Genomic DNA, 20,407 nt, shown 5'->3' with positions numbered 1-20,407 from the left:
CCCAGGCCTGCCCAGGGCTTGCCCTTTGCTGAGTGCCCAGCCTAGTGGGTCCCCTGGAAACTCCCCAGGCTGGTTTCAGGGTGGGAAGGCCACAGTGAAGCAATTTGCACAGCATCCCAGTCACATTGAGCCCATCCCACCTGACACTCAAATAAAGGGAGGCAGGCTCACTTCTGCAGGACAGGACCGCAGAAGGGGAGGACCCTTCACTGTCAACCCAGGTGAGCCAAGAAACCAGCTCCTGGGACAAAGCCAGGGTCCGGAAGGCCGGGGCCCAGTCCCTGCTCTCAGCTACATCTGGTGGCTTTGGATCAGGAGCTGGAATTGAATAAGAAAAGACATCTCCTGGTCCCCTGGGTTCACATTGGGCCCTGCCAAAAATAATCCCCAGCCCCTGCGCCCATTCTCTGCCTGAGCCTGAAGTGCTGGCAGCAAAGGCAGGAGGCAGTGCCAACTTCAGGTGTGTCCTCCTCTCCCCTCCCCCAGAACATTCAGTCTGACCAGTTGGGCTGGCACCTGAGAGTCCCCTGTAGTGGCCAGCAGCAGCCACCAAATGATCAGGAAAGAGGCAGGACTTGCTGGATTGGCCCCAGTCTGCTTTTCTGGGGAATGGGCAGAGTTTGTTGGAGTCTAAACTACCTGGCCTCCAGATGCCTCCTGGGTTGTGCTTGGCTTACTGACCCTTGACCTCAGCCTGGACAGGATAGGACAGGAAAGCCCCTGAGAACCATACAACCTTGACCCAGGGTACTCTGTCCCTATGCCTCCGCTGCCTCCCGCCCACAGCTCTGCAAGGGACAGCCATATCATTCACCCCTGGACTTTGACAGTGACCAAAGACACCGCTCCGCTCTTTGTGCCTGTCTCCTTCCAGCTCTGCTGAGGTCTCTGCTGAAGTCAACCAGATATGCCCCCCAGAAACTGGAATCCCACAACAGTAGTCCAGGCTGTCCTCTGGATCCTGCTTGGACTGTGGCCGTGGCCGGAGCCAGGGACAGGTAAGTCACAAGGCAGAGGCCTGTGGCCAGGACGATCAATTCTACAGAAGTGTACTGCTGTCCTGTCTGTGACCAGCCCTCTACAGGGCAAGACTGGAGACCCCAGGAGACTTCAGTCTCCAGGAACCTCCAGTCTGGGGACACAGATGCTTCCAGCTGCACAGGGTCAAGGCAGGGGGTGAGGGAAAGACCTGGGGCCAGAAGAGCAAAAATCATGAAGGCTTTCTGGAGGAAGGGACACAGATCTAGGACAGGAAGGAGATTTTTACTTGGAGAGAAATAGGAAAAGGCATTTTAGTCAGAGAGAAAAACAGAGGAATTACAGTGTGGACCATCCACTGGAATTTCTGGGTTCATAATCCTGCTTCTCCCACTTCCTGTCGTGTGACCTAAGGCAGGTCATTTAATCTTTCTGAGCTCATAAGGTCATCACGAAGATTAAATTTGTAAAGTTATAGAAGTTGCCTGGCACATAGTAAATGTTTAAGAAATGTTAGCTATTATTCAACAACCCAGCTCTGAGCCCAGCACTCAGAGCTCAGGGTCCAGTTCAGCTGCTGACATTTCCTCTACAAGACACAGGCCTGCCCTGGCTGGTGTGGCTCAGTGGATTGAGTGCCCTCCTGTGAACCAAGGGTTCGTGGGTTCAGTTCCTGGTCAGGGCACATGCCAGGGTTTTGGGCCGGGTCCTCAGTCGCGGTGTGTGTGAGAGGAAACCACACATTGATATTTCCTCTCCCTCTCTTCCTCCCTCCCTTCCCCTCTCTAAAAATAAATAAATAAAATCTTAAAAAGAAAAAAAAAAAAAGACACAGGCCTACCCTTCCCCTCCCTGCACGTCCTCCAGACACCTTGCCCTTTAAAATTCCCCAAACTCCAATCCACCACCAAAAACTGTTCATCGTTCCCTTAGAATACCTGGGGACTCTGCCCACTTTTGTCCATCACACTGCCACCACCCTAGCTTTGGCAATCTTTATTGCTCACCTCCACGTTATTTCCCTCTCTCTACCCTAGCCTCCTGAAAATTCATTCTCCACAGGCAGTCAAAGGAGCAATCTTAAAACACTCCTGATCATGAACCTGCCATGGCTCCCCAGTGCTCACAGGTAGTCTAAGCTCCTTAACCTGTTGTCTGTGCCTCAGTTTCCTCATTCACACAAGGATGGTGTTGGGAGTCACAGGGCTGTCAGATGGAGAGCACTGAGAAGATGTGGAAGCAGCAGCAGGAGGCTCAGGAACAGGGGGTGCTGGGCTGCCAGGCTAACACTATCCCTCCTCCTGCAGCATCCCTACCCTTCCTCATGGACTCTGTCATCCAAGCTCTGGCTGAGCTTGAGCAGAAGGCACCAGTCACCAAGGCCAGCCACACCGCCTCTGTGTGGCAGCTGTCAGCCCAGGACCCTGGTCCTCACGATCCCCTCCATCACTTCCTGCTAGACGGACAGAGTCTCAGAGCCACCAAGCTGGATCTCCTTGCACTGAGTCCAGAGCTGCGAGGCCTGATTGAGGAGGCGGCTCGACATGATGTGCGGGGCAGGCAGGAATATGGGGTGGTACTGGCACCCGATGGCTCGACAGTGGCTGTGGAGCCTCTTCTGGCTGGGCTGAAAGCAGGACTGCAGAGGCAAAGGGTCATAAACTTGCCCTTGGACAGCACAGCCACCCCTCCAGGTGCTGGAGCCACGTTTCCAGATGTTGGAGCCGTGGTTCCTGATGTAAGAGCCACCTCCCCAGGACTCAGGGATGCCTCTCCAGATGTTAGCTCTACAGATGTGGGAGCTATGTCTCTAAATGTCAGAGCCACAGATCCCAATATGGGAGCCATCTTTCCAGATGTCCGAGATTCCTCTTCAGATGTCCAAGTCACCTCTCTAGATAACCAGACCTCCTCACTAGATGCCAAAGCAAAGTCTCCAACCACCGTGGACAGCCTCCTGGTGGTTACCTTGGCCAGAGACCTGGGCCTGACCTTCCTCCAGGGCCCCCAGACCCAGAGCCATCCAGGCCTAGGAGCTGAAGGCTGCTGGGACCAGCTCTCCAACCCCAGGAACTTCACACTCCTGGACCCTGGGGCATCACTGCTTACGACGGCCTTCCTCAATGGTGCTCTGGATGGGGTCCTCCTTGGAGACTACCTGAGCCGGGCCCCTGAGCCCCGGCCACCCCTCAGCCACCTCCTGAGCCAGTACTATGGAGCTGGGGTGGCTGGAGACCCAGGATTTCGAAGCAATTTCCGAAGGCAGAACGGAGCTGCTCTGACTTCAGCCCCTGCCCTGATCCAGCAGGTTTGGGGCACCCTCATCCTGCTACAGAGACTGGAGCCAGCACACCCGCAGCTTCAGGGCATGAGCCAAGAACAGCTGGCACAGGTGGCCACCCTTGCTACCAAGGAGTACACTGAGGCCTTCCTGGGTGAGAAGGACCCCCTCCCCCAAGACCCTCCCTCTCACAGAGACAGACACTCTCAGCCCCATGTGGTCAGGGGGAGCCAGGACTAGGAATTCCAGAGGGAGAAATAGGGCTCTCGCTGGGGGGACAGGGCAGCTGCAGAGGTAAGCAAAAGCTAGATTTAGGTCTTGAAGGATGAATAGGAGTTCATGTAACAACAACAAAAAGTAAGGAAGCAGGCACTGCAGGGGGTGGGCTCGACACATGCAAAGGCACAGAGACTGGAATAGAAATTCAACCAGTTATTCCTTGCATCTTTAGGTAAGTTGCTTCACTTCTCTGCATCTCATTTTTTTCAGTGGAGTGGGGTTAGTCTGCTACCTCTTGGATTTGCTGGATGGTTTGAGAAAGAAAGCAAGTAGTACACAACTAAGCATAATAGTTGTGGGCCAAGATTCCTCTTTCTCAGTGTGGCTGTCTCTCCTAGGGCTCAGGGCAGGGCCAGCTGCAGAGAGTGTTGCGTCCTTGGTTGTCAGCCTTGAAGTCTGACCTACAATTCTTGGGGGGTTTTCTGAAGGGCATGGGAGTCATAGCTGATAATTCCGATGGGACTGGGATGTTGTAAGATTTAGTTAAGTTAGATCTCAAGGGAGGCCAGTGTGGTGTGAGACTGAACTGTCCCCAAATCTGGAAGGAGGCTGGGGGAATAGCCCACAGATGCGCTTGAATGGGGGTACAGGCGGTAGGAAGAGAAATGATGACTGACCCCAGCCCTGTACACCCTTTCCCACAGGATGCCCGGCCATCCACCCCCGCTGCCGCTGGGGTGCAGCACCGTACAGGGGCCGCCCGAAGCCGTTGCGGCTGCCTCTTGGGTTCTTGTACGTGCATCACACATACTTGCCTGCATCTCCCTGCACCGCCTTCGAGCGCTGTGCGGCGAAAATGCGCTCTATGCAGCGTTTCCACCAGGACACACAAGGCTGGGACGACATCGGGTACAGGTAGGCGGGGCCTGGGAGCGGGGGCGGGATCAGTTACTCGGTGCAGAGCTCGAGTGGGCGGAGTCTAACTCAGGGAGCCTGTAGGACCAGAGCAAACCTGCCATAACAGAGGAGTGGTGTGGCTGGGGCAAGGTGGAGAGGGGCGTGGCCTAAGCGAGGGTGGGACCCTCTGGGGCTGGAGCAGGGCAGTGGTGGAGTTAGGCCTAAGACAGAAAAGTGTTGTGAATTGGGCAGGAGCTGGACTTGAGTCAACTTGGAGAGGCCGGACAGAAAGGAGCGTAGCCAATGCCAGAGAAACAGGAGGGTTACTGGGGTGGCATCCGGTAGAGGAGTGGGACGAGGCAGGGCCAGGCAGAGACAGTGCGACCAGGCAGAACTTGGCACAGACGTCGGGCAAGACACCCCTGACGCCGCACGTTGGCTGCCCCCTTCTCCTCCGCAGTTTCGTGGTGGGCTCAGACGGCTACGTGTACGAGGGCCGCGGCTGGCATTGGGTGGGCGCGCATACACTAGGCCACAATTCCCGAGGCTTCGGCGTGGCCATCGTGGGCAACTATACTGCGGAGCTGCCTGCAGATGCTGCGCTGAGCACGGTGCGCGACGTGCTTCCCAGATGCGCGGTGCGCGCTGGCCTTCTGAGGCCAGACTATGCAGTGCTTGGCCACCGCCAGCTGGTGCGTACTGAGTGCCCTGGTGACGCACTCTTCCACCTGCTGAGCACCTGGCCTCACTTCGACGCGGTGAGTCCGTGATGCCAGTACTACCTCGGCCTGAGATCTATCTGACACAAGCTCAGCTCCCGACCCTGCCTGCCTGCCTGCCTGCCTGCCCAACCTCAGCAGGCCCCTCTCTTTCCTGTAACCCCTATGCCCACACAGCCTCAGCCAGGTCCATGACCTCCCTTGCAGCCTTTCTATTCAGTCAACCTAGTCCCAGCTTTTAAGTCGTTTTGATTGCAACATTTCCTCTGCCTGCACAACCTCAGCCTAGCCCCTGATCCAGCCAGGTTGTTGTTTGCCCAGCTTTCAATTCGTCTGCCCTCCCAACCAGGGCATGAACTCTGACTCCTCCAGCAGCCCCTTTGCCCTCGAAACTTCAGCCTGGCCTGCATCACCTATACCCAAGTCACAATGCTTCTGCCTGCACAACCTCATCCCAGCCCACCTAACCTTGGACTCACCCCGGCCCTTATTCAAAGGACCTCTGTATACACAACAGTAACCTAATCAGTGTTTCCCTACAGAAAACCCCTTTGCCTGCACATCCTCTGTCCAGTTCCTAACTGTAGGTTTCAGTCTTCTGTCCCAACAATCTCATCCCTGAGGATGCTTGCACAGGCCCAGCCTCCCTGACCCTTGATGGCAATTCTTATGCTAGAACAATCTAGGCCCAACCAGCACAACCTTGGCCCCAGACCCTGACCTCAATCACTACCAAAACACTTCTATTCACACACCTGCACAATCTCATGCTACCTGCATACTACCACTCTATTTCATTAAGCTGGCCTGCAGTTAGAGTTGTACCCACCCCCTCACTTTCTCTTCTTCCACATACAGGGTTCCACCATGAGGAGGGGTGACCAGCCTCCCCTTGCCCTCAAGCCTCACACTCTCTTGTCTTTTCTAGAATGTGAAGCCAAGAATTGCCAGGAGGGCCTCTAGGATATCTAAGAAGAAGCTACCTCCAGTGACCCTGCCAGCCACAGGCCTCCAATAAAAACTGTGGAAAGAAAGCCTATGTCTATACATTATCTGTGTTTGCACATGTTGTCTTGGTTTGGATTTGCTCAGAATCAGACCCTGAGACAAAAATTCCAGTACAAGTAGTTTGGGAGGTGATCCCAGCACACATCATTTGGGGAACAAGGAAGAGAGGTAGGGAAGGGAAGGCAGCCCAGAAACAGTGCCTTATCAAGCAAGTTGGCACTGGGGGCACATGGAGCTCAATCCCACTGGGGACCTCTGGGAGACAGTATAGGACATACCCTAAAGTCATCCCACCGCAGTGGTGAGGAAATTGGAGTATTAATCTTCCAACTCCCATAGCCATTGGCTGAGGACTTCTCTTAAGGAGGTGCTAATTCTCTGGCACTTTTGGGCTGCTTGTTGCATGGGCTCCATCTGTCAGAGAAAGTCCTCCAGCAAAAACGCAGGGAGGTGGGAGTGGAGCCAGAATGCAATGAGGTGGTAAATGCTCAGAGACATGGAGGAACACAAGAAGGCTCTGCATGTGTGTGTAGTGGGTGGCCCGATACAGTAGGAATAAGACGGGTATATCTAAGGTGTGTGCACCTGCCTGTTACATCCAGCCCCAGAAGGGTCTTTGGCCCTCACCAAACACCCTCCTCTTCAGGATGAGTTATAGAATTTGTGAGGCCCAGTAGAATTGGAAGTGCAGGGCCCCTTGTTCAAAAAGCAAGAACTTCAAGGCAGCAATAGCAGAGCATTAAATCAAATGTAGTGTGGAGCCCTGCTGAGCGTGGAGCCCTGGGTGAATGCACAGGCCACATGCCCATTAAGGTGATTCTACCCTCCCTACCCTGCGGATTCTTGTCACCCTTGCCTTTGCACAAACCATTTCTTCTGCCTAACATACTCTTCTCATGCCCAGCTCCCTCTCGTGCTTCAGGTTACAAATGCACCTCCTCAGGGAGGTCTTCCTGGATTTTTCCAGCTCAAAAAACATCACTTCTGTTCAGCCTCTCCATCCCAGTCCTTCTCACCAGGTAGGATTGCCCTACACTGAGAGTTCCAGGAGGGCAGGAATCATGTTTGTTTCATTTCCCGTAGCTTCTGTGGCACCTAGCACGCAGTGGGTGCTCAGGAAACTTTTTTTTTTAATAAAAGAAGGCTCCTATTATAAACCTTCTGAAACTGATATTATCATTGTGTTGTACAAATATGGAAATCGGAGATCAGAGAGAGGAAGTGACTTGCCTGAGGCCACACAGTGAGAAAAGGACCAGCTGAGACTGGAACCCACTCATGGGCCAGGATTCTACTGACTCTCATGTTGACTCACTTATTTCTCAGAACGGTAATTGCCTGCCTCTTTTTCATGAAAATGTTTATTAGAAAAGTGCATCAATGAATTTCCACAACCTAACACATCCATGTAACCAACATCCCACTCAAGAAATAGACATATTAAATTTATGTCATGTGGCTTTCACCTCAAGTTTCTTTTTTTAATCCTCACCTGAGAGCATGCTCATTGAATCTTTAGACACAGAGAGAGAGGGAAAAACATTGACATGAGAAACTTCTATCGTTTGCCTCCTGACAAACTCCAACTGGAACAGAATCCATACCCTGTTGGTGTATGGGATGACACTCAACCAACTGAGCCACCTGGCCAGGGCTTTCACCTCAATTTTAAAAGCAGAGACAAAAATCATGATCAGCTCCCAGAATCCTCCCTCGTGCCCCACCCACCACTAACCCCTCCAAAGAACACTGACTTCCATATTTGTTGAGTATTGTCTTGTCTACTTTGGAACTTAATATATATGGAACAATACAGTGTATAGTCTTTTTCTTTCTTAGCATTGTTTGTGATTAATCTGAGTTCAATCATTCAGTAGTTTATTTATTCTCCTTGCTGCCTGATATCAGTTTACCCATTCTACAGTACATGAACACTTGGGTTGTTGCCAGTTTCAGGCTACTATGAATAATGTCAGTGGGCATGTCTACTGGATGAACTGCTGGGTCAGATGAGAGGTATATGGTCAATGTTCATCAATTAAACCAAACAGTTTTCCAAATTGGGTGAATCAGTCTACACTCTAACCAACAGCGGATGAGAGTTCCAGAGGCTCCACGTTCTTACCAGCCTGTGCCCGTTCATAGAGATGGCAACCAAGACTCAGAGAGGGGCATGTACTCCCTCCTGATCAGTGAGAGATTCTGGTTCCTGCTCTGTCACCTCCTCTCCCCCTGCATCCTGCCCTCACTGTGCCTTACCAGCCTGCCTGTGGGGCGGGGTGGGACAGACAGGGTCACGTGGAGTAGTGTTCAGTAGGAGGAAGCCAGGCAGTGTGCAGAAGGCTGCTGCTTCTGAGGCTGGTCAGGAAATCAAGGTAAGGGAAGGAATGTGTGTGGCCCCTGGGAGGTGGGGAGGTTTTCTGGGGGCGAGCTGAGAATGGGGAGGGGGCCGAGGTAAGGGCAGCATGTGGGCCGGCACAAAACAGAACTGTCATCCTCTCCTCCCCCAGGAGAATCCCTACCATGGAACCACCACCAACAAACCAGTCCTCTGAAGCCCAGCCTGCAGCTCCGTCCCCAATAACCTCCTATCGCTGGCACACAGGAGGAGGTGGGGAGAAGGGAACTGGAGGGTTCCACTGGGGCCGCCTTGCGGGCTGGGGGAGAGCACTGAGCCACCAGGAACCCATAGTCAACAGCCAACCAGCTCGTCGTTCGTTGTTCCGTCGTGTTCTCTCTGCGCCCCCCAAGGAATCACGCCCAAGTCGCCCCCGAATATCCAAGAGCTTTTGGGGGAGGCATAAGAGCCCACCACTGGAGCCAGAGCCAAGACCAGAAGCTTCAGGTACGTGGCTCCCCCACCCAGAGCTTGGGCCGGATGCTTGGGTTTTGACTGCCTCCAGAGCATCAGACTTACAGACACAGGAAGTTGTGGGGAGTACGAAAGCCCAACAGGAAGTGGCTGGGACCCAGCTGCCCTCTTCCCTCTTTCCCCCTTACCCAGGGCCTGGGGGAGGGAGGCGTGGCCAAGGGCCTGTGGGCCAGGGGGTCTACTGAGGAAGAGACAGGGAATAGGCTCTTGGCCCCACCTGGTCTCTTTTCATATTCAATGGCCCAGTCCTATCCTCTCCTGCCTGGATATCCATCTCAGCCTCCTCCTGCTCTCTAGCTTCCATTTCTTAGTTCCAGCTTCCATGTCTTAGTTTCTTCACTTCCTTTGGCCTGGCCTCAGCTTCCCCATCAGTTAAATGGGAATCATGCTCCCTACCTGGAAGGGTATATGATGTCATTCATTCATTCATTCATTCAAGCAGAGGTCTTTGAGCATTTACTATGTGCCAGGCACTGATTTAGGCACAGAGAACACAGCAGTGAACCAAACAGATGTCACTGGCTACCCTGTGAAGCTCACAGTGTAGTGGGCATGAAAGACAGTGAACAAGTATGAATGAGAAATGACAGATGGAGCTAGGTGGTGCGCAGAGGGATCTAGAAGGGTGCTGTGAACCTTGGAGCTCATGCGTGAAGCGCTAGGCCAGGGCCTAGCACATTTTAAGTAGTCCGTTAACAGTGGGAGTTATCATTCCTTCCCCTAGTGTTAAGACAACAGGACAGACAGGTAGTCTGGGAGGGTTGGTTCAGCCCTCCTGTTCCTGGAAGCTCATTTAATGCTCATCATTCATAGCTCCATTTTGCAAAACATCCCTTCAAATTTCTCCAGGTGTCAAGTATTGCCCACTCCATAGAATCCAGAGAGCTCTCTTTAACAAGCAGATCTGATTTTTGCATGCTCAAGTACGTTCCATTGCTCCACACAACCCCCAGGGTAAAACCCCTTCTAACTGGCACCCAAGGTCCTGTACCAATCTCTTCCTGGACCTCCTTCTTCTCTAGCCTCTGTGTCCCCCCAACACTTTTGTCCTTCCCTTTATTTCCCTGGGTCTTGCCATGTCTCAGCCTTTGATCAAGCTGTTCCTGCCATCAAGGCCTAGCACAAACTTACTGTCCCTGGGAGACCGCTGCACTGCCACCACCCCCTACCCTGACCTTTTTCTGTCCCTTTCTCAAACATTGAATATATTCCACCTTAGACTAATTATTTATGTAAGAAAATAGGGTGCTGTCCTGTTGTTTAACTTCTCGGACCTACACATGGAATTGGTTCAGAGAAGGATGCTTACACCTGAGGCCCAGCTCAGTCACTCACAAGCTTGTGAATGTAGAAGAGTCACTCAGCCTCTCTAGGTTTCAGTTTTCTCCTTGGTAAAATGGGGGTTACAATAGTCCTTTCAATGGCTTTGGAGGATTAAATGAGAGAAAGCATGTGGCGCAGTAAACACAGAACAGGTTACATACTAGGTGGGCTAAGTCCACTATCCATGGCCAGTGGGGACAAGGCTCAGAGAAGGACCCTGCTCAATAAGTCAACAACTACTTGGCTGCCTGGGGTGGGGATGAGGGAATGAAGGAAAGAGGAGGCACTTAGGAGGGAGCTCCCAGTGAGCCTCAGGGAATGAAAAGGGTGGTCTAAGGTTCAAGGAGAACTCCCAGGTCCCCAACATCTCCTCCTCTACCCAGATCCTGAGCCAGAGCCGGAACCCCCTAGTCCTCAGATCCCTGAGGCACCCACACCCGATGTGCCCATCTGGAATATTGGGGCCTTCGCTCTGCTGGATGGGAGGCTGGTGCTGCTTGGGGGTGAGGATGAGGTGAGAGAGGGCCTACGGGCCATGGGAAGGAAGGAGGGGAAGGGAGTGGGGATAATGGAAAGGTGTCCACCTCTCCCTCTGTCTTTCTGCCTGCCTCCCTTTCTGACTAACCACTCCTGTGGAGGAACAGGGTCCTCGTCGGTCCCGGGTGGGGAGTGCTAGCTCTGAGGGCAGCATCCAGGTGGCCATGGGGAACTTCAGGGATCCAGGTAAGTAAATGTGAATGGGGGGAGGGCAGGGGCATCTGGGAGCCTGTCAAGGTGGGGAAGAATCCAGATGATCCCATCCCTCAACCCTCCACCCCTGATTACCCACAGACCGGACCTCTGGAAAGACCGAACCAGAGGCTGCTGGCCCCCACCAGGTCCACAATGTCCGGGTGAGACATCCCGGGGGGGGTGTCTCAGAGGTGAGAGGGGACTATTACTGGGTGATTCTGGGCAGGTCACTGAACCTCTCTGGGCCTCGGTGTCTCTATCTGCCAGATGGAGCAAATGGGAAAACCTCCCTCTCTGGGCTGTTTATGAGAAATCAACAGAGAACACAGGAAAGCATATGATTGGTGCTTTAGAAATGGAAGCTACTGGTTGCCTTTATTATTCTTACTAATACAGCCTGAGCTTGTGGCTACCTAAGCTTGTGGTCCCCCAAGACTAGCAGACACTCCAGGACACCCTGAGGAAAAAGAAGGTGAGGAGGGAGCACAGGGTTCTGCCCAGCTGACAGTCCTCTCCCCACAGGGGCTGCTCAAGCGGCTGAAAGAAAAGAAAAAGGCCAGGTCAGAGCTAGGAGCCAATGCCTCCCGGGATGGGTAAGAGCCTCTGGGGCTAGAGGGGCTGAGATTCAACATTGCCCCCTCCCCCTCATCCTGCCTATCATTCTGACCTTCAACACACACCTTCTATTTCCCCCTCTGTGTCTTGCCCTGTGTTGGGCCATGCTAGGGCCACTGAAAGACCCTAGCATGGAGCCAGTTCCTCATGGAAGAATGGGAGTAGAGTCTGACAAAATAATTCTAAAACAGGGGCTAAGTCAACATCCTGGTCTGGGAGTGTCAGGGAAGGGAACTGAGCTGAAATCTGAAGGATGGGTGGAAGTTAACTAGGCCAAGAAGAGCAGAGACAGCATTCCAGGCAGAGGGAACAGTATGTGCAAAGGCCAAGAGCTCAGGTGAAGACACAAAAACAAGGCCAGTGCGATGGGAGCTCAGTCAGTGATTAAGTGAAGAGAAATGAGGTCAAAAGATATCGAGAGCTATACTATGTAAGGTCATGCAGGCCACCACGAGAAACTGGGTTGATCCTAAAAGTGATGTGCTCAAGTCCAGTTTAGGTTTAAGTCTATCCTGGCCTCTCCTCACCCTTCAGGCCGCAGGGGGTGTTGGGAGGAGAAGGGAGAAATGACCCTTGTTCCCCATCCCTCCCCAGAGCCCCCAGTGCTCTGGGCTCTCGGGAATCTCTGGCCACACTCTCTGAGCTGGACCTGGGCGCCGAGCGGGATGTGCGGGTCTGGCCACTGCACCCCAGCCTCCTGGAGGAGCCCCACTGTTTCCAGGTAAATGTAGGCAACTCTTCACGTCATTCTGACCCTTTGGCTCCACCTTGGTCTCAACTGCAAACCGAAATCCTCCTCCCCAACAGGTAACATGGGCAGGAGGGAGCCGCTGCTTCTCCTGTCGCTCGGCTGCTGAAAGAGACCGCTGGATCGAGGACCTTCGTCGCCACTTCCAGCCCAGCCAGGTCAGTACTGTCCAAAGTCAGGAGCTTGGAGGCCCAGGCCACACCAGAGCCCCAGCCCTTTCACCAACCCTGGCATAGCCCGCTCCTTAGACACTCTTGCCCACCCACACCTGTGCAACTACTCCGAGACCTTCCCCATCTAGTACCAGTCCCCTGCACAACGACCCTGTTCCTTCTTTTCAATCTGAATCCTATTCACATCCAAAGCTCCGCCTACCAAGCAGTCTCCAAGTCCCCACCCCTCAGCTGTTCCACAGCACCCTGTAGAACCCATCTATCCGGGAGATCATAGAACAGCTAAAGGTCTTCCACTTGGCCACCTTGGGACCCCTGTGGCCTGACTTTCTTCCCCCAGGGGCCCAGCGATCTCCCAGGGGGCATGGGCCTCACATTTCACCTCTTGTGCCCACCACCGAGCACCCACTCCTCCCTCTACGACTCTGGTCCGCAGGACAACGTGGAACGAGAAGAGACTTGGCTCAGCGTGTGGGTGCACGAAGCGAAGGGGCTGCCACGAGTGGCGGCGGGGCCGCCGGGAGTGCGCGTCGAGCTTTGGCTGGATGGCGCGCTGCTGGCGCGCACTGCGCCGCGGGCTGGTCCGGGTCCGCTCTTCTGGGCAGAGCGCTTCCACTTCGAGGCGCTGCCGCCAGCGCATCGTGTGTCGTTGCGGCTGCGCGGAGCGGGCCCAGGAAGCTCGGCTCTGGGCCGCGCGACACTGGCACTGGAGGAGCTGGGCGCCTCACGAGCGCCCGCCGCGGGCCTGGAGCGCTGGTTCCCGCTGCTTGGGGCGCCAGCCGGCGCCGCGCTGAGGGCGCGCATCAGGGCGCGGCGCCTGCGCGTGCTGCCGTCCGAGCGCTACAAGGAGCTAGCAGAGTTCCTCACTTTCCACTACGCACGCCTCTGCGAGGCACTGGAGCCCGAGCTGTCCGCGCAGGGCAAGGAGGAGTTGGCGGCTGCCATGGTGCGAGTGCTGAGGGCCACCGGCCGAGCACAGGTGTAGTGCGGCGACAGGGCGGATCCTGGTGTCCAAACTAAGTGGCACCTGCGAGGGGCGGTGCTCCCTGAGGGGCGGGGCCTGAGATTCAGCGGCGAAAGTCTGGGCCTGAGCTGAGCCTCAGCTCTGAAAGGCTTACATTTCTGCTGTGAGAGGCGGGGGTTCCGGTCTGTTAGGTGCCCCAGCAGAAAGGCCCGGGCCTGACCTGTAACTTTGGGGGGCAGGGCCTGTGCCCAGGTGGGAAGGACTCGCCAAGGGCAGGGATTCCCCCTGGCTCAGTCTGTGCCCAGGCAACATGACACCCGCTATGCCCAGGCACTGGTGACAGACCTGGGCACCGCAGAGCTGGCCCGCAGTGGAGGCCGTGAGGCGCTGCTGTTCCGGGAAAACACATTGGCCACCAAGGCCATCGATGAGTACATGAAGCTGGTGGCACAGGACTACCTCCAAGAGACGCTGGGTGAGCAGCGCAAGGGAGGGGGATATGGCATAAGCCTGCTGGGAGGACTAGGGGATCCCAGGGGAGATCTGGGAGTCCCTGGGTAAACTGGATTCTGGCAGTAGGTGATGCCTTGGGATCCCCACAGTAAACTGGAGATAGATTGGAGGTTGGGTGTGGTGACTTCTGGTGGTCATGGCCCTGGCCCGTCTGGCTGTGCTGGATGCAGGACAGGTCGTGCGGCATCTCTGTGACTCCACTGAGGACTGTGAGGTGGACCCCAGCAAGTGCCCAGCCTCAGAGCTCCCCCAGCACCAAGCCAGACTGCAAAACAACTGCGAGGAGGTCTTCCAGAATATCATCCACTCCTACGAGTAAGAATCCAGGCTCCAGCGCCTGAGCCTGCCCCTACCTCCCAGCCACTGTGCTAGTTGCCAGATAAAATACAGGATGCCCAGTTAAATGTGATGCAATATTTGGGACATACTTATGTTTAAAAATTATTTTTTATCTGAAATTCAAGTTTAACTTTAAAGTTATTTCAGAGTTTTATTTGCTAACTCTGGCAACTCATTCCCAACGTTATGCCGGCTAAACCCATTAGCCTAGGATGCAATTCCTTGCCCTCTAAACACAAGTGATCACAGACCCTAGTTTCATGCCACCTGACCACAGTTAACATAGGACTTCAATCTTATGACCTCTGATTTGAGGTAATATCATGCCCTCAATCCCATGACCCTTGGCCTTAATTGACCCTCTACTCCAAATCCCATGCAACTGATCACAGGAAACCTGGGATTCCAGTTCATTGACCTCTGACCTATATGCCTAATCCCATGCCACCTGGGACATCGATACCATGACTTCTGAACCTAGGTGACCCTGTGAGCACATTCTATTTCATATCATGTACTCTATCTGGCACCACAATCTCATATTATAGCTCAATCCCAAGATCATGGCCTCTGTCCCCATGTGAACCTGTATCCCCAACTCCAAGATTACTGACTCCAGAAGTCACCATAGTAACACCACCATAAATCCTGACCCCAAGCATCATTATTGATGTTGCCAATCTTGGAATGCAGAATGCAGGTGACTTTGATCCCTGACCTTAGGATTTTGATCATCCGTGAGCTTTATTCCCATATACTCCCCTTTTGACCATCGCCTATTCTGCCCCAGTTGGTTCCCAGCAGAGCTGGGCATCATTTTCTCAGGTTGGAGAGAAGCATGCAAGGCCCGTGGTTCTGAGGCACTGGGCCCCCGGCTGGTGTGTGCCTCTCTCTTCCTGCGGTTCCTGTGTCCTGCCATCCTGGCACCCAGCCTCTTTGGCCTGGCACCAGAGCACCCAGCACCTGGCCCAGCCCGCACGCTGACACTGATTGCCAAGGTCATCCAGAACCTCGCCAATCGTGCCCCGTAGGTGCTGGAAGGCTGAGGGGCAGAACGGGGCCATGGGGGTGGCAGATGCAAGACCTGACCCACTCAGTTGGACTCTCACCCAGGTTTGGTGAAAAGGAGGCCTACATGGACTTTATGAATAGCTTCCTGGAGAATCATGGACCTGCCATGCAACACTTCCTGGACCAAGTGGCCATGGTTGATGTGGATGCAGCACCCAGTGGTTACCAGGGCAGCAGTGACCTGGCCCTCCAGCTAGCAGTCCTGCATGCCCAGCTCTGTACTATCTTTGCTGAACTTAACCAGGTGTGACCAGAGCCCAGGGCATGGCATAGGGAGGCAAGAGGGCAGGGAAATTCTGTCCCCAGAGAGCTTGCTCAGCATCTTCCCTATATGTCTCACCAGGCAACCCGTGACAGTCTGGAACCTCTGCCCACCATCCTGCAAGCCATAGAGGAAGGCCGGCCTGTACCTGTGTCTGTGCCAATGCGTCTTCCACCACCCCCAGCCCAGGTCCACTCCAGGTAACCTGCCTGCCTCCAGTCTGTCCAGTTCTGACAAGTGGGAGAAGGGGCAGGGCCAAAGGCAAGCACAGGGTCTGGCTGGGATGAGAGGTAAAGGCCGGATTATGTCAGGGGTGAGGGCCAGGGTCACATTGGGGTCAGTGTCAGTGTTGGGTGGAAGTCAGAGGCTGAAGACGGGGTCACTCAAGGTATCAGGGAGAGGCTCACAGTGTGGTCAGAGGGTAGGCACTGGACCAGATTGAAGTCCAAGATGGAAATTGGTCATTTCAGAAGTAAGGGAGAAATCACATCTGGTGTCAGAGAGAGAAAGTGACATTGTGGTCAGCAGTGAAGGTCAGATTTCAGTGAGAGGTTGTCGATGGGGTTAAATCAGGGGTCAGAGTCAGGTCGGATGTTAAGATACACCATCAAGGGTTATGGACAGGTTAATATTGTAAGCAGAGGTAAGGGTCACATGGGTCAAGGGTATAGGCAGAGTCATGTTTGTGGTCAGAGGTCAGACCATGGTCTTTCAGGGAGCAGGTCAGAGACAGGTCAGTCTAAAGTCAGAGGTTGGGGGTACAAGGGGATCATTTAGGAAGGAAGAGGATACCTTTGTAAGCAGAAATTGAGCCCAAGGTCAGATTGGAATTGAAGTTACAGAGAGGGTCAAGTGAAGGGTCATACTGTGTTAGAGTTCAAGACAAGTCTAGAAAAGAGTCAAAGGTTAGATTGGGGTTAGTGTCAAGGATCATAGAGAGGACAGTACTGTCAGAAGTCCAGAACAGCGTCAGAGGTCAAAATGTGATCCCATCAGCGACTGGGTTACATAGGAGTAAAGAAATCATGGGTGTGGTCGTTTCAGATCAGAGCTAGGAGCAGCATCTGCTCAGGGGCCAGTCAAGGGTCTGAGCTCTCCTATCTTACCCCAGCTTTTCAGCAGGGGAGAAGCCTGGCTTCCTGCCCCCTCGGGATCTCTCCAAGCACACCCCTCTCATCTCCAAGAGCCAGTCCCTTCGCAGCGTTCACGGTTCAGGATGCTGGGCCCGGCAGCGGCCAGACCAGGAGCAGCCCCCACGACTGCCCCGACCTGTGCAGCGCACGCAGAGTGTACCAGCTGGCCGCCCAGCCCGCCGCCGCCCGTCCGCAGGGCCCCGGCCGCGACCCAAAGGATCTGTACGCACAGGCCCCGCGCCCCGCGGCTGGCCCTGCACCGGGGCCTCGGCCTCACTTCCTCGGAAGCCGTCAGTACCCTGGCAGCGCCACCTGGACCAGCCGCGAGACAGAGACCAGGCGCTAGGCACGCACCGACCCATGGGCAAGGTAAGGTCCAGCCCAGGTCTGCGCACCAAGGGCAGAGAGGAGACTTGTAAACCAGGCAGGTCGGGGTTCAAATATGAGCTCCCTGAGTCATGCTACCTCGGGCCTAGCTCAATCCTCTCGGAGCCTCAGTTTCCTCCTCTGCATAAGAGAGAGATGTTCCCCAAGAGGGAGGTAGTGAGGAGGCAGAGCACAAGGACTAGGGAGGTCAGGGTCTTCCGGGAGAAAAAGGGGTGGGACTGCGGGTCAGGTTACAGTGGTTCCCTGCCCTACAGCTGGCCGAGCTGCAGTGCGAAGTGGCCGCCCTGCGCAAGGAACAGAAGGTGCTGTCTGGCCTCGTGGAGTCGCTGAGCATCCACATCCGGGATTTGACTGAGCAGCAGCAGCAGCTTCGCGTCCAACTGGAACACCTGGACTCCAGGCTGGGTGGAAGGTGAGTCCTGCCTCTCTATTAGCTCCGCCCCCAGGTAGACCGGCTACACGTAGCCAGATCACCCAGGCCTTACTTTCATTCAGGCCCTGTCTCTCAGTCAATCAGTCGCACTCAAATCCCTCCAGGCACGGTCATGCCCCATCTTACCTGTCTAAAACCCACCTCTTAAAGCTCTGCCAGTACCTAAGTAAGCCCGACTGCAGGTCCCTGGCAAGTAGTCTTGTCAAACCCTATTCCTCGAACAGGCCCTCCTAAGCAGGTTGGGCCAGGCTCTCTCAGTCTGAGCACGCCCCCAACCTGGTCATCACCCCACCCAGGATGGACCAAGCCCCGCCTCCAAAGATTCCATTTGTCCTTTCATCCTAGGCATTCCGGGCTCTGATTGAGCCCCTTCAAGTTTACCGAGGCCTCTTTCCCTATTCTGGACAAACTCCACCTCTAACTTAAAGCCCCGCCTCCCTGAATCCCTAGCTCTCCAATCAGGGGCTGGAAGGGAGCTTCCCAGCCTCTGAGCTCCCCCTTTGCTCTTGATTCCCACAGGACCTCGCATTTGGATCTAGATCGAGACGCTCCAAGTAGTGAAGCTCACTGTCTCAGAAGTCTGGTGAGACACACACCCGCCCTGACCGAAATCTGGGGCAGATCTGGGAGGTGAGGAAATGAGAGTTGGGGTGCAACTCTCCTCTGGCTCTGAGCCCACTGCTGCTGCCTCTCCAGGAGCATCGCTTGGCTGAGATGGAGAGTTCTCAAGCCCAGCTGAGGGATGCCATCAAGAGCCTGCAGTTCCTTCCATGGACGCCGGGCACCCGGAGCCAGCCCTTGCCCCTCAAAGCATCCTGCGTCAACGGAGACACCACCTGAGCTGCCCAGGACACACCACAGAGTCAGGGAGCAAAAGAGATCCATATTAGGGCCCCCTACCTCAGCCCTACATGGCCCACAGTGTGCAGTGGAGCTGTAGGTGGCAGCCAGTCTGGCACTGAGGTTGCCCAGTAAAATCTTGATTTCAGTAAAATCAATGGTTTCTTTGTCCCTAAGTGTTGCCAATTAGAAAACAACCCCTCTCCTAAATTATCTCCTAATTGGAGGGAATGTAGGGGGAGATGTAAAGAGATTCTCACTAGCTGTGTGACTTCATGCCTTCACTCTCTTAGAGACTCAATGTCCTCATCTGTAAGTTGGACCTAAAGGTCCTTACACAGTAAAGGACCCGTTATTTAAAGTATTCAAAAAAAGGTATTCATCATTTGTTAGGCCCAACATTCACTTCTTAATGAAGCCCAGATCCCCACTAGATCCCACCTCCACCAATCTCCATGCCCCATTTGAGAGTATCTTCCAGGGTCCCTAAATCCCATACCAGCTCCTCCATGGCAGGGAGAGCATGAGTCTGGGAAGCAGATGAAGAAATAGGTGGGTAAGTGTGGAGGTAGTTGAGCTCTGTGGCTGTTGGCTGAGTAAATGAGTGAACATTTGAATTATGGGTGAGGGGTAGAGTGGATGGGACATAGACAAATTAATAGGTTAGCATTTGCTAGATGTTCTCACTAGTGGATGAGTAGTTAAGTAGGTGGTTAGCTTGGATGGGTACATCTGTCTAGAAAAAGCCCATTTCATACTAGGAAATAAATATTTGAATTAATTATGTGGTTATATGTGTTGTGTGAACATTTGTTAAAGTGCCTGAGACTCTTGAGCTGGCAGTGGGGAAATAGTGATGAATTAGACAGGCAGGACTTCTGTCCTCAGGGAATGTACACTCTAGTGGAAGAGGCAAGCAAGTAAACATGCAATTGATGGATGGATGGATGGATGGATGTTTGGGTAGGTGGGTGAAAGGTTCTGAGTAGGGAAGGGTGGAGTTGTATGGATAAGTAGGTATTCACTTGGGTGGTGGTAGATGGACAAGTAGATGAGACATGATGGGTGAGCTGGATGGATGTTCGGATAGGTTGACAGGTGTGGGGATTCGGAAGTATGGTTAGCTGACTAACAGGATCTGATGTTGAGTTCAGTAGTAGATGGATGAGTAGGTAGATGAGAGGTAGATGGGTGGTAGTTAGAGTGGGTCTTTGGATGGATGGAAGGGTAGGTGTTGGACAGGTAGATAGATAGGTGGTTAGTTGATTGGATGGGTAGATGTATGGTGGACAATTCAGTTGTGTAGATGAATGGAAGGAGAGCTGCATGGTAAGACATGTGGATGAGTGGTGGCTGGGAGAAGGCAACAGGCCTATTATGTGTGTGTAATAGGAGGCTGAAATTCTGGGGGGAGAAGGGGTGCTTAGCAGTGGGAACCTAGGGTAGGCTCTAGGGCCATGGAGATACTGAAGTCCAGTGTGGATAATGAGGAAGGAGGGAGTGAGCTTGTGGTTGGAAGGTAGCTGACTGGGGACTGAAGGCTAAGGAATGACTGGGTGGTCAATGATCTAAGTGACCCATTGGGCAAGTTCTCTGCCCCTTTCCCACTCTTCTGGTGCTATTAGCGAGCAGCATTGGAAGAACCAGTGAAGTGATGAGGAGCCATGGGGTTGGGGGGCGGGGCAGGAGGACAAGAGTGTTGTCATGATAATAGAGCCTCTCCCTGGACTCCCAGTCTGTGGGGCCCTTTAAGGGTGACTCTCCTGGCCACTCCCAACATGGCGCGCCCGCGCTGACCGCTCCCCGTTCCGGGGCGCTGCTGAGGGGGGCGGCGGGGGGGAGGGGGGGGGGGGGGTGCTGCCCAGACCTCCCCATCATGGCGGCGCGGCGGGGCTGTCGC

General features: G+C 54.1%; 2 protein-coding genes across 3 annotated transcripts; both read left to right on the top strand.

Moving 5' to 3' along the window:
* Window positions 1–786: 786 nt before the first annotated feature.
* On the top strand, window positions 787–6,128 carry PGLYRP2 (peptidoglycan recognition protein 2). The gene is made up of 5 exons (XM_028519908.2): window positions 787–998; window positions 2,286–3,413; window positions 4,183–4,393; window positions 4,836–5,133; window positions 6,023–6,128. The coding sequence occupies exons 1-5, from the start codon at window positions 908–910 to the stop codon at window positions 6,110–6,112; spliced, it is 1,818 nt and encodes a 605-aa protein (XP_028375709.1). The 5' UTR covers window positions 787–907; the 3' UTR covers window positions 6,113–6,128.
* A 1,602-nt stretch (window positions 6,129–7,730) lies between these two features.
* On the top strand, window positions 7,731–18,881 carry RASAL3 (RAS protein activator like 3). 2 transcript variants are annotated; one of them, XM_036032476.1, is made up of 18 exons: window positions 7,733–8,477; window positions 8,613–8,947; window positions 10,681–10,811; window positions 10,942–11,020; window positions 11,129–11,190; window positions 11,552–11,622; window positions 12,239–12,365; window positions 12,452–12,550; window positions 13,002–13,544; window positions 13,860–14,004; window positions 14,213–14,357; window positions 15,172–15,408; window positions 15,495–15,696; window positions 15,796–15,914; window positions 16,826–17,216; window positions 17,489–17,646; window positions 18,187–18,250; window positions 18,364–18,881. In XM_036032476.1, the coding sequence occupies exons 2-18, from the start codon at window positions 8,626–8,628 to the stop codon at window positions 18,505–18,507; spliced, it is 3,039 nt and encodes a 1,012-aa protein (XP_035888369.1). In that variant the 5' UTR covers window positions 7,733–8,477; window positions 8,613–8,625; the 3' UTR covers window positions 18,508–18,881. The 2 variants fall into 2 exon arrangements, with proteins under 2 accessions (XP_035888370.1, XP_035888369.1); XM_036032477.1 differs by lacking the exon at window positions 15,172–15,408 and having other exon boundaries at window positions 7,731–8,477.
* Window positions 18,882–20,407: the final 1,526 nt, after the last annotated feature.

The sequence above is a fragment of the Phyllostomus discolor genome, chromosome 8, assembly GCF_004126475.2.
Source record: "Phyllostomus discolor isolate MPI-MPIP mPhyDis1 chromosome 8, mPhyDis1.pri.v3, whole genome shotgun sequence".
Classification (NCBI taxonomy): Eukaryota; Metazoa; Chordata; class Mammalia; order Chiroptera; family Phyllostomidae; genus Phyllostomus; species Phyllostomus discolor.
The sequence above is the reverse complement of the archived record's forward strand: the minus strand, read 5'-3'. Positions and strand labels throughout refer to the sequence as shown.

Coding starts and splice junctions, on each gene's coding strand:
- RASAL3 (XM_036032476.1), top strand. CDS start 8,626: ATGGAACCACCACCAACAAACCAGTCCTCTGAAGCCCAGCCTGCAGCT. Junction 12,366..12,451: donor AGGAGCCCCACTGTTTCCAG/GTAAATGTAGGC, acceptor CCTCCCCAACAG/GTAACATGGGCAGGAGGGAG. Junction 15,409..15,494: donor AACCTCGCCAATCGTGCCCC/GTAGGTGCTGGA, acceptor ACTCTCACCCAG/GTTTGGTGAAAAGGAGGCCT.
- PGLYRP2 (XM_028519908.2), top strand. CDS start 908: ATGCCCCCCAGAAACTGGAATCCCACAACAGTAGTCCAGGCTGTCCTC. Junction 4,394..4,835: donor TGGGACGACATCGGGTACAG/GTAGGCGGGGCC, acceptor TCTCCTCCGCAG/TTTCGTGGTGGGCTCAGACG. Junction 5,134..6,022: donor CCTGGCCTCACTTCGACGCG/GTGAGTCCGTGA, acceptor TGTCTTTTCTAG/AATGTGAAGCCAAGAATTGC.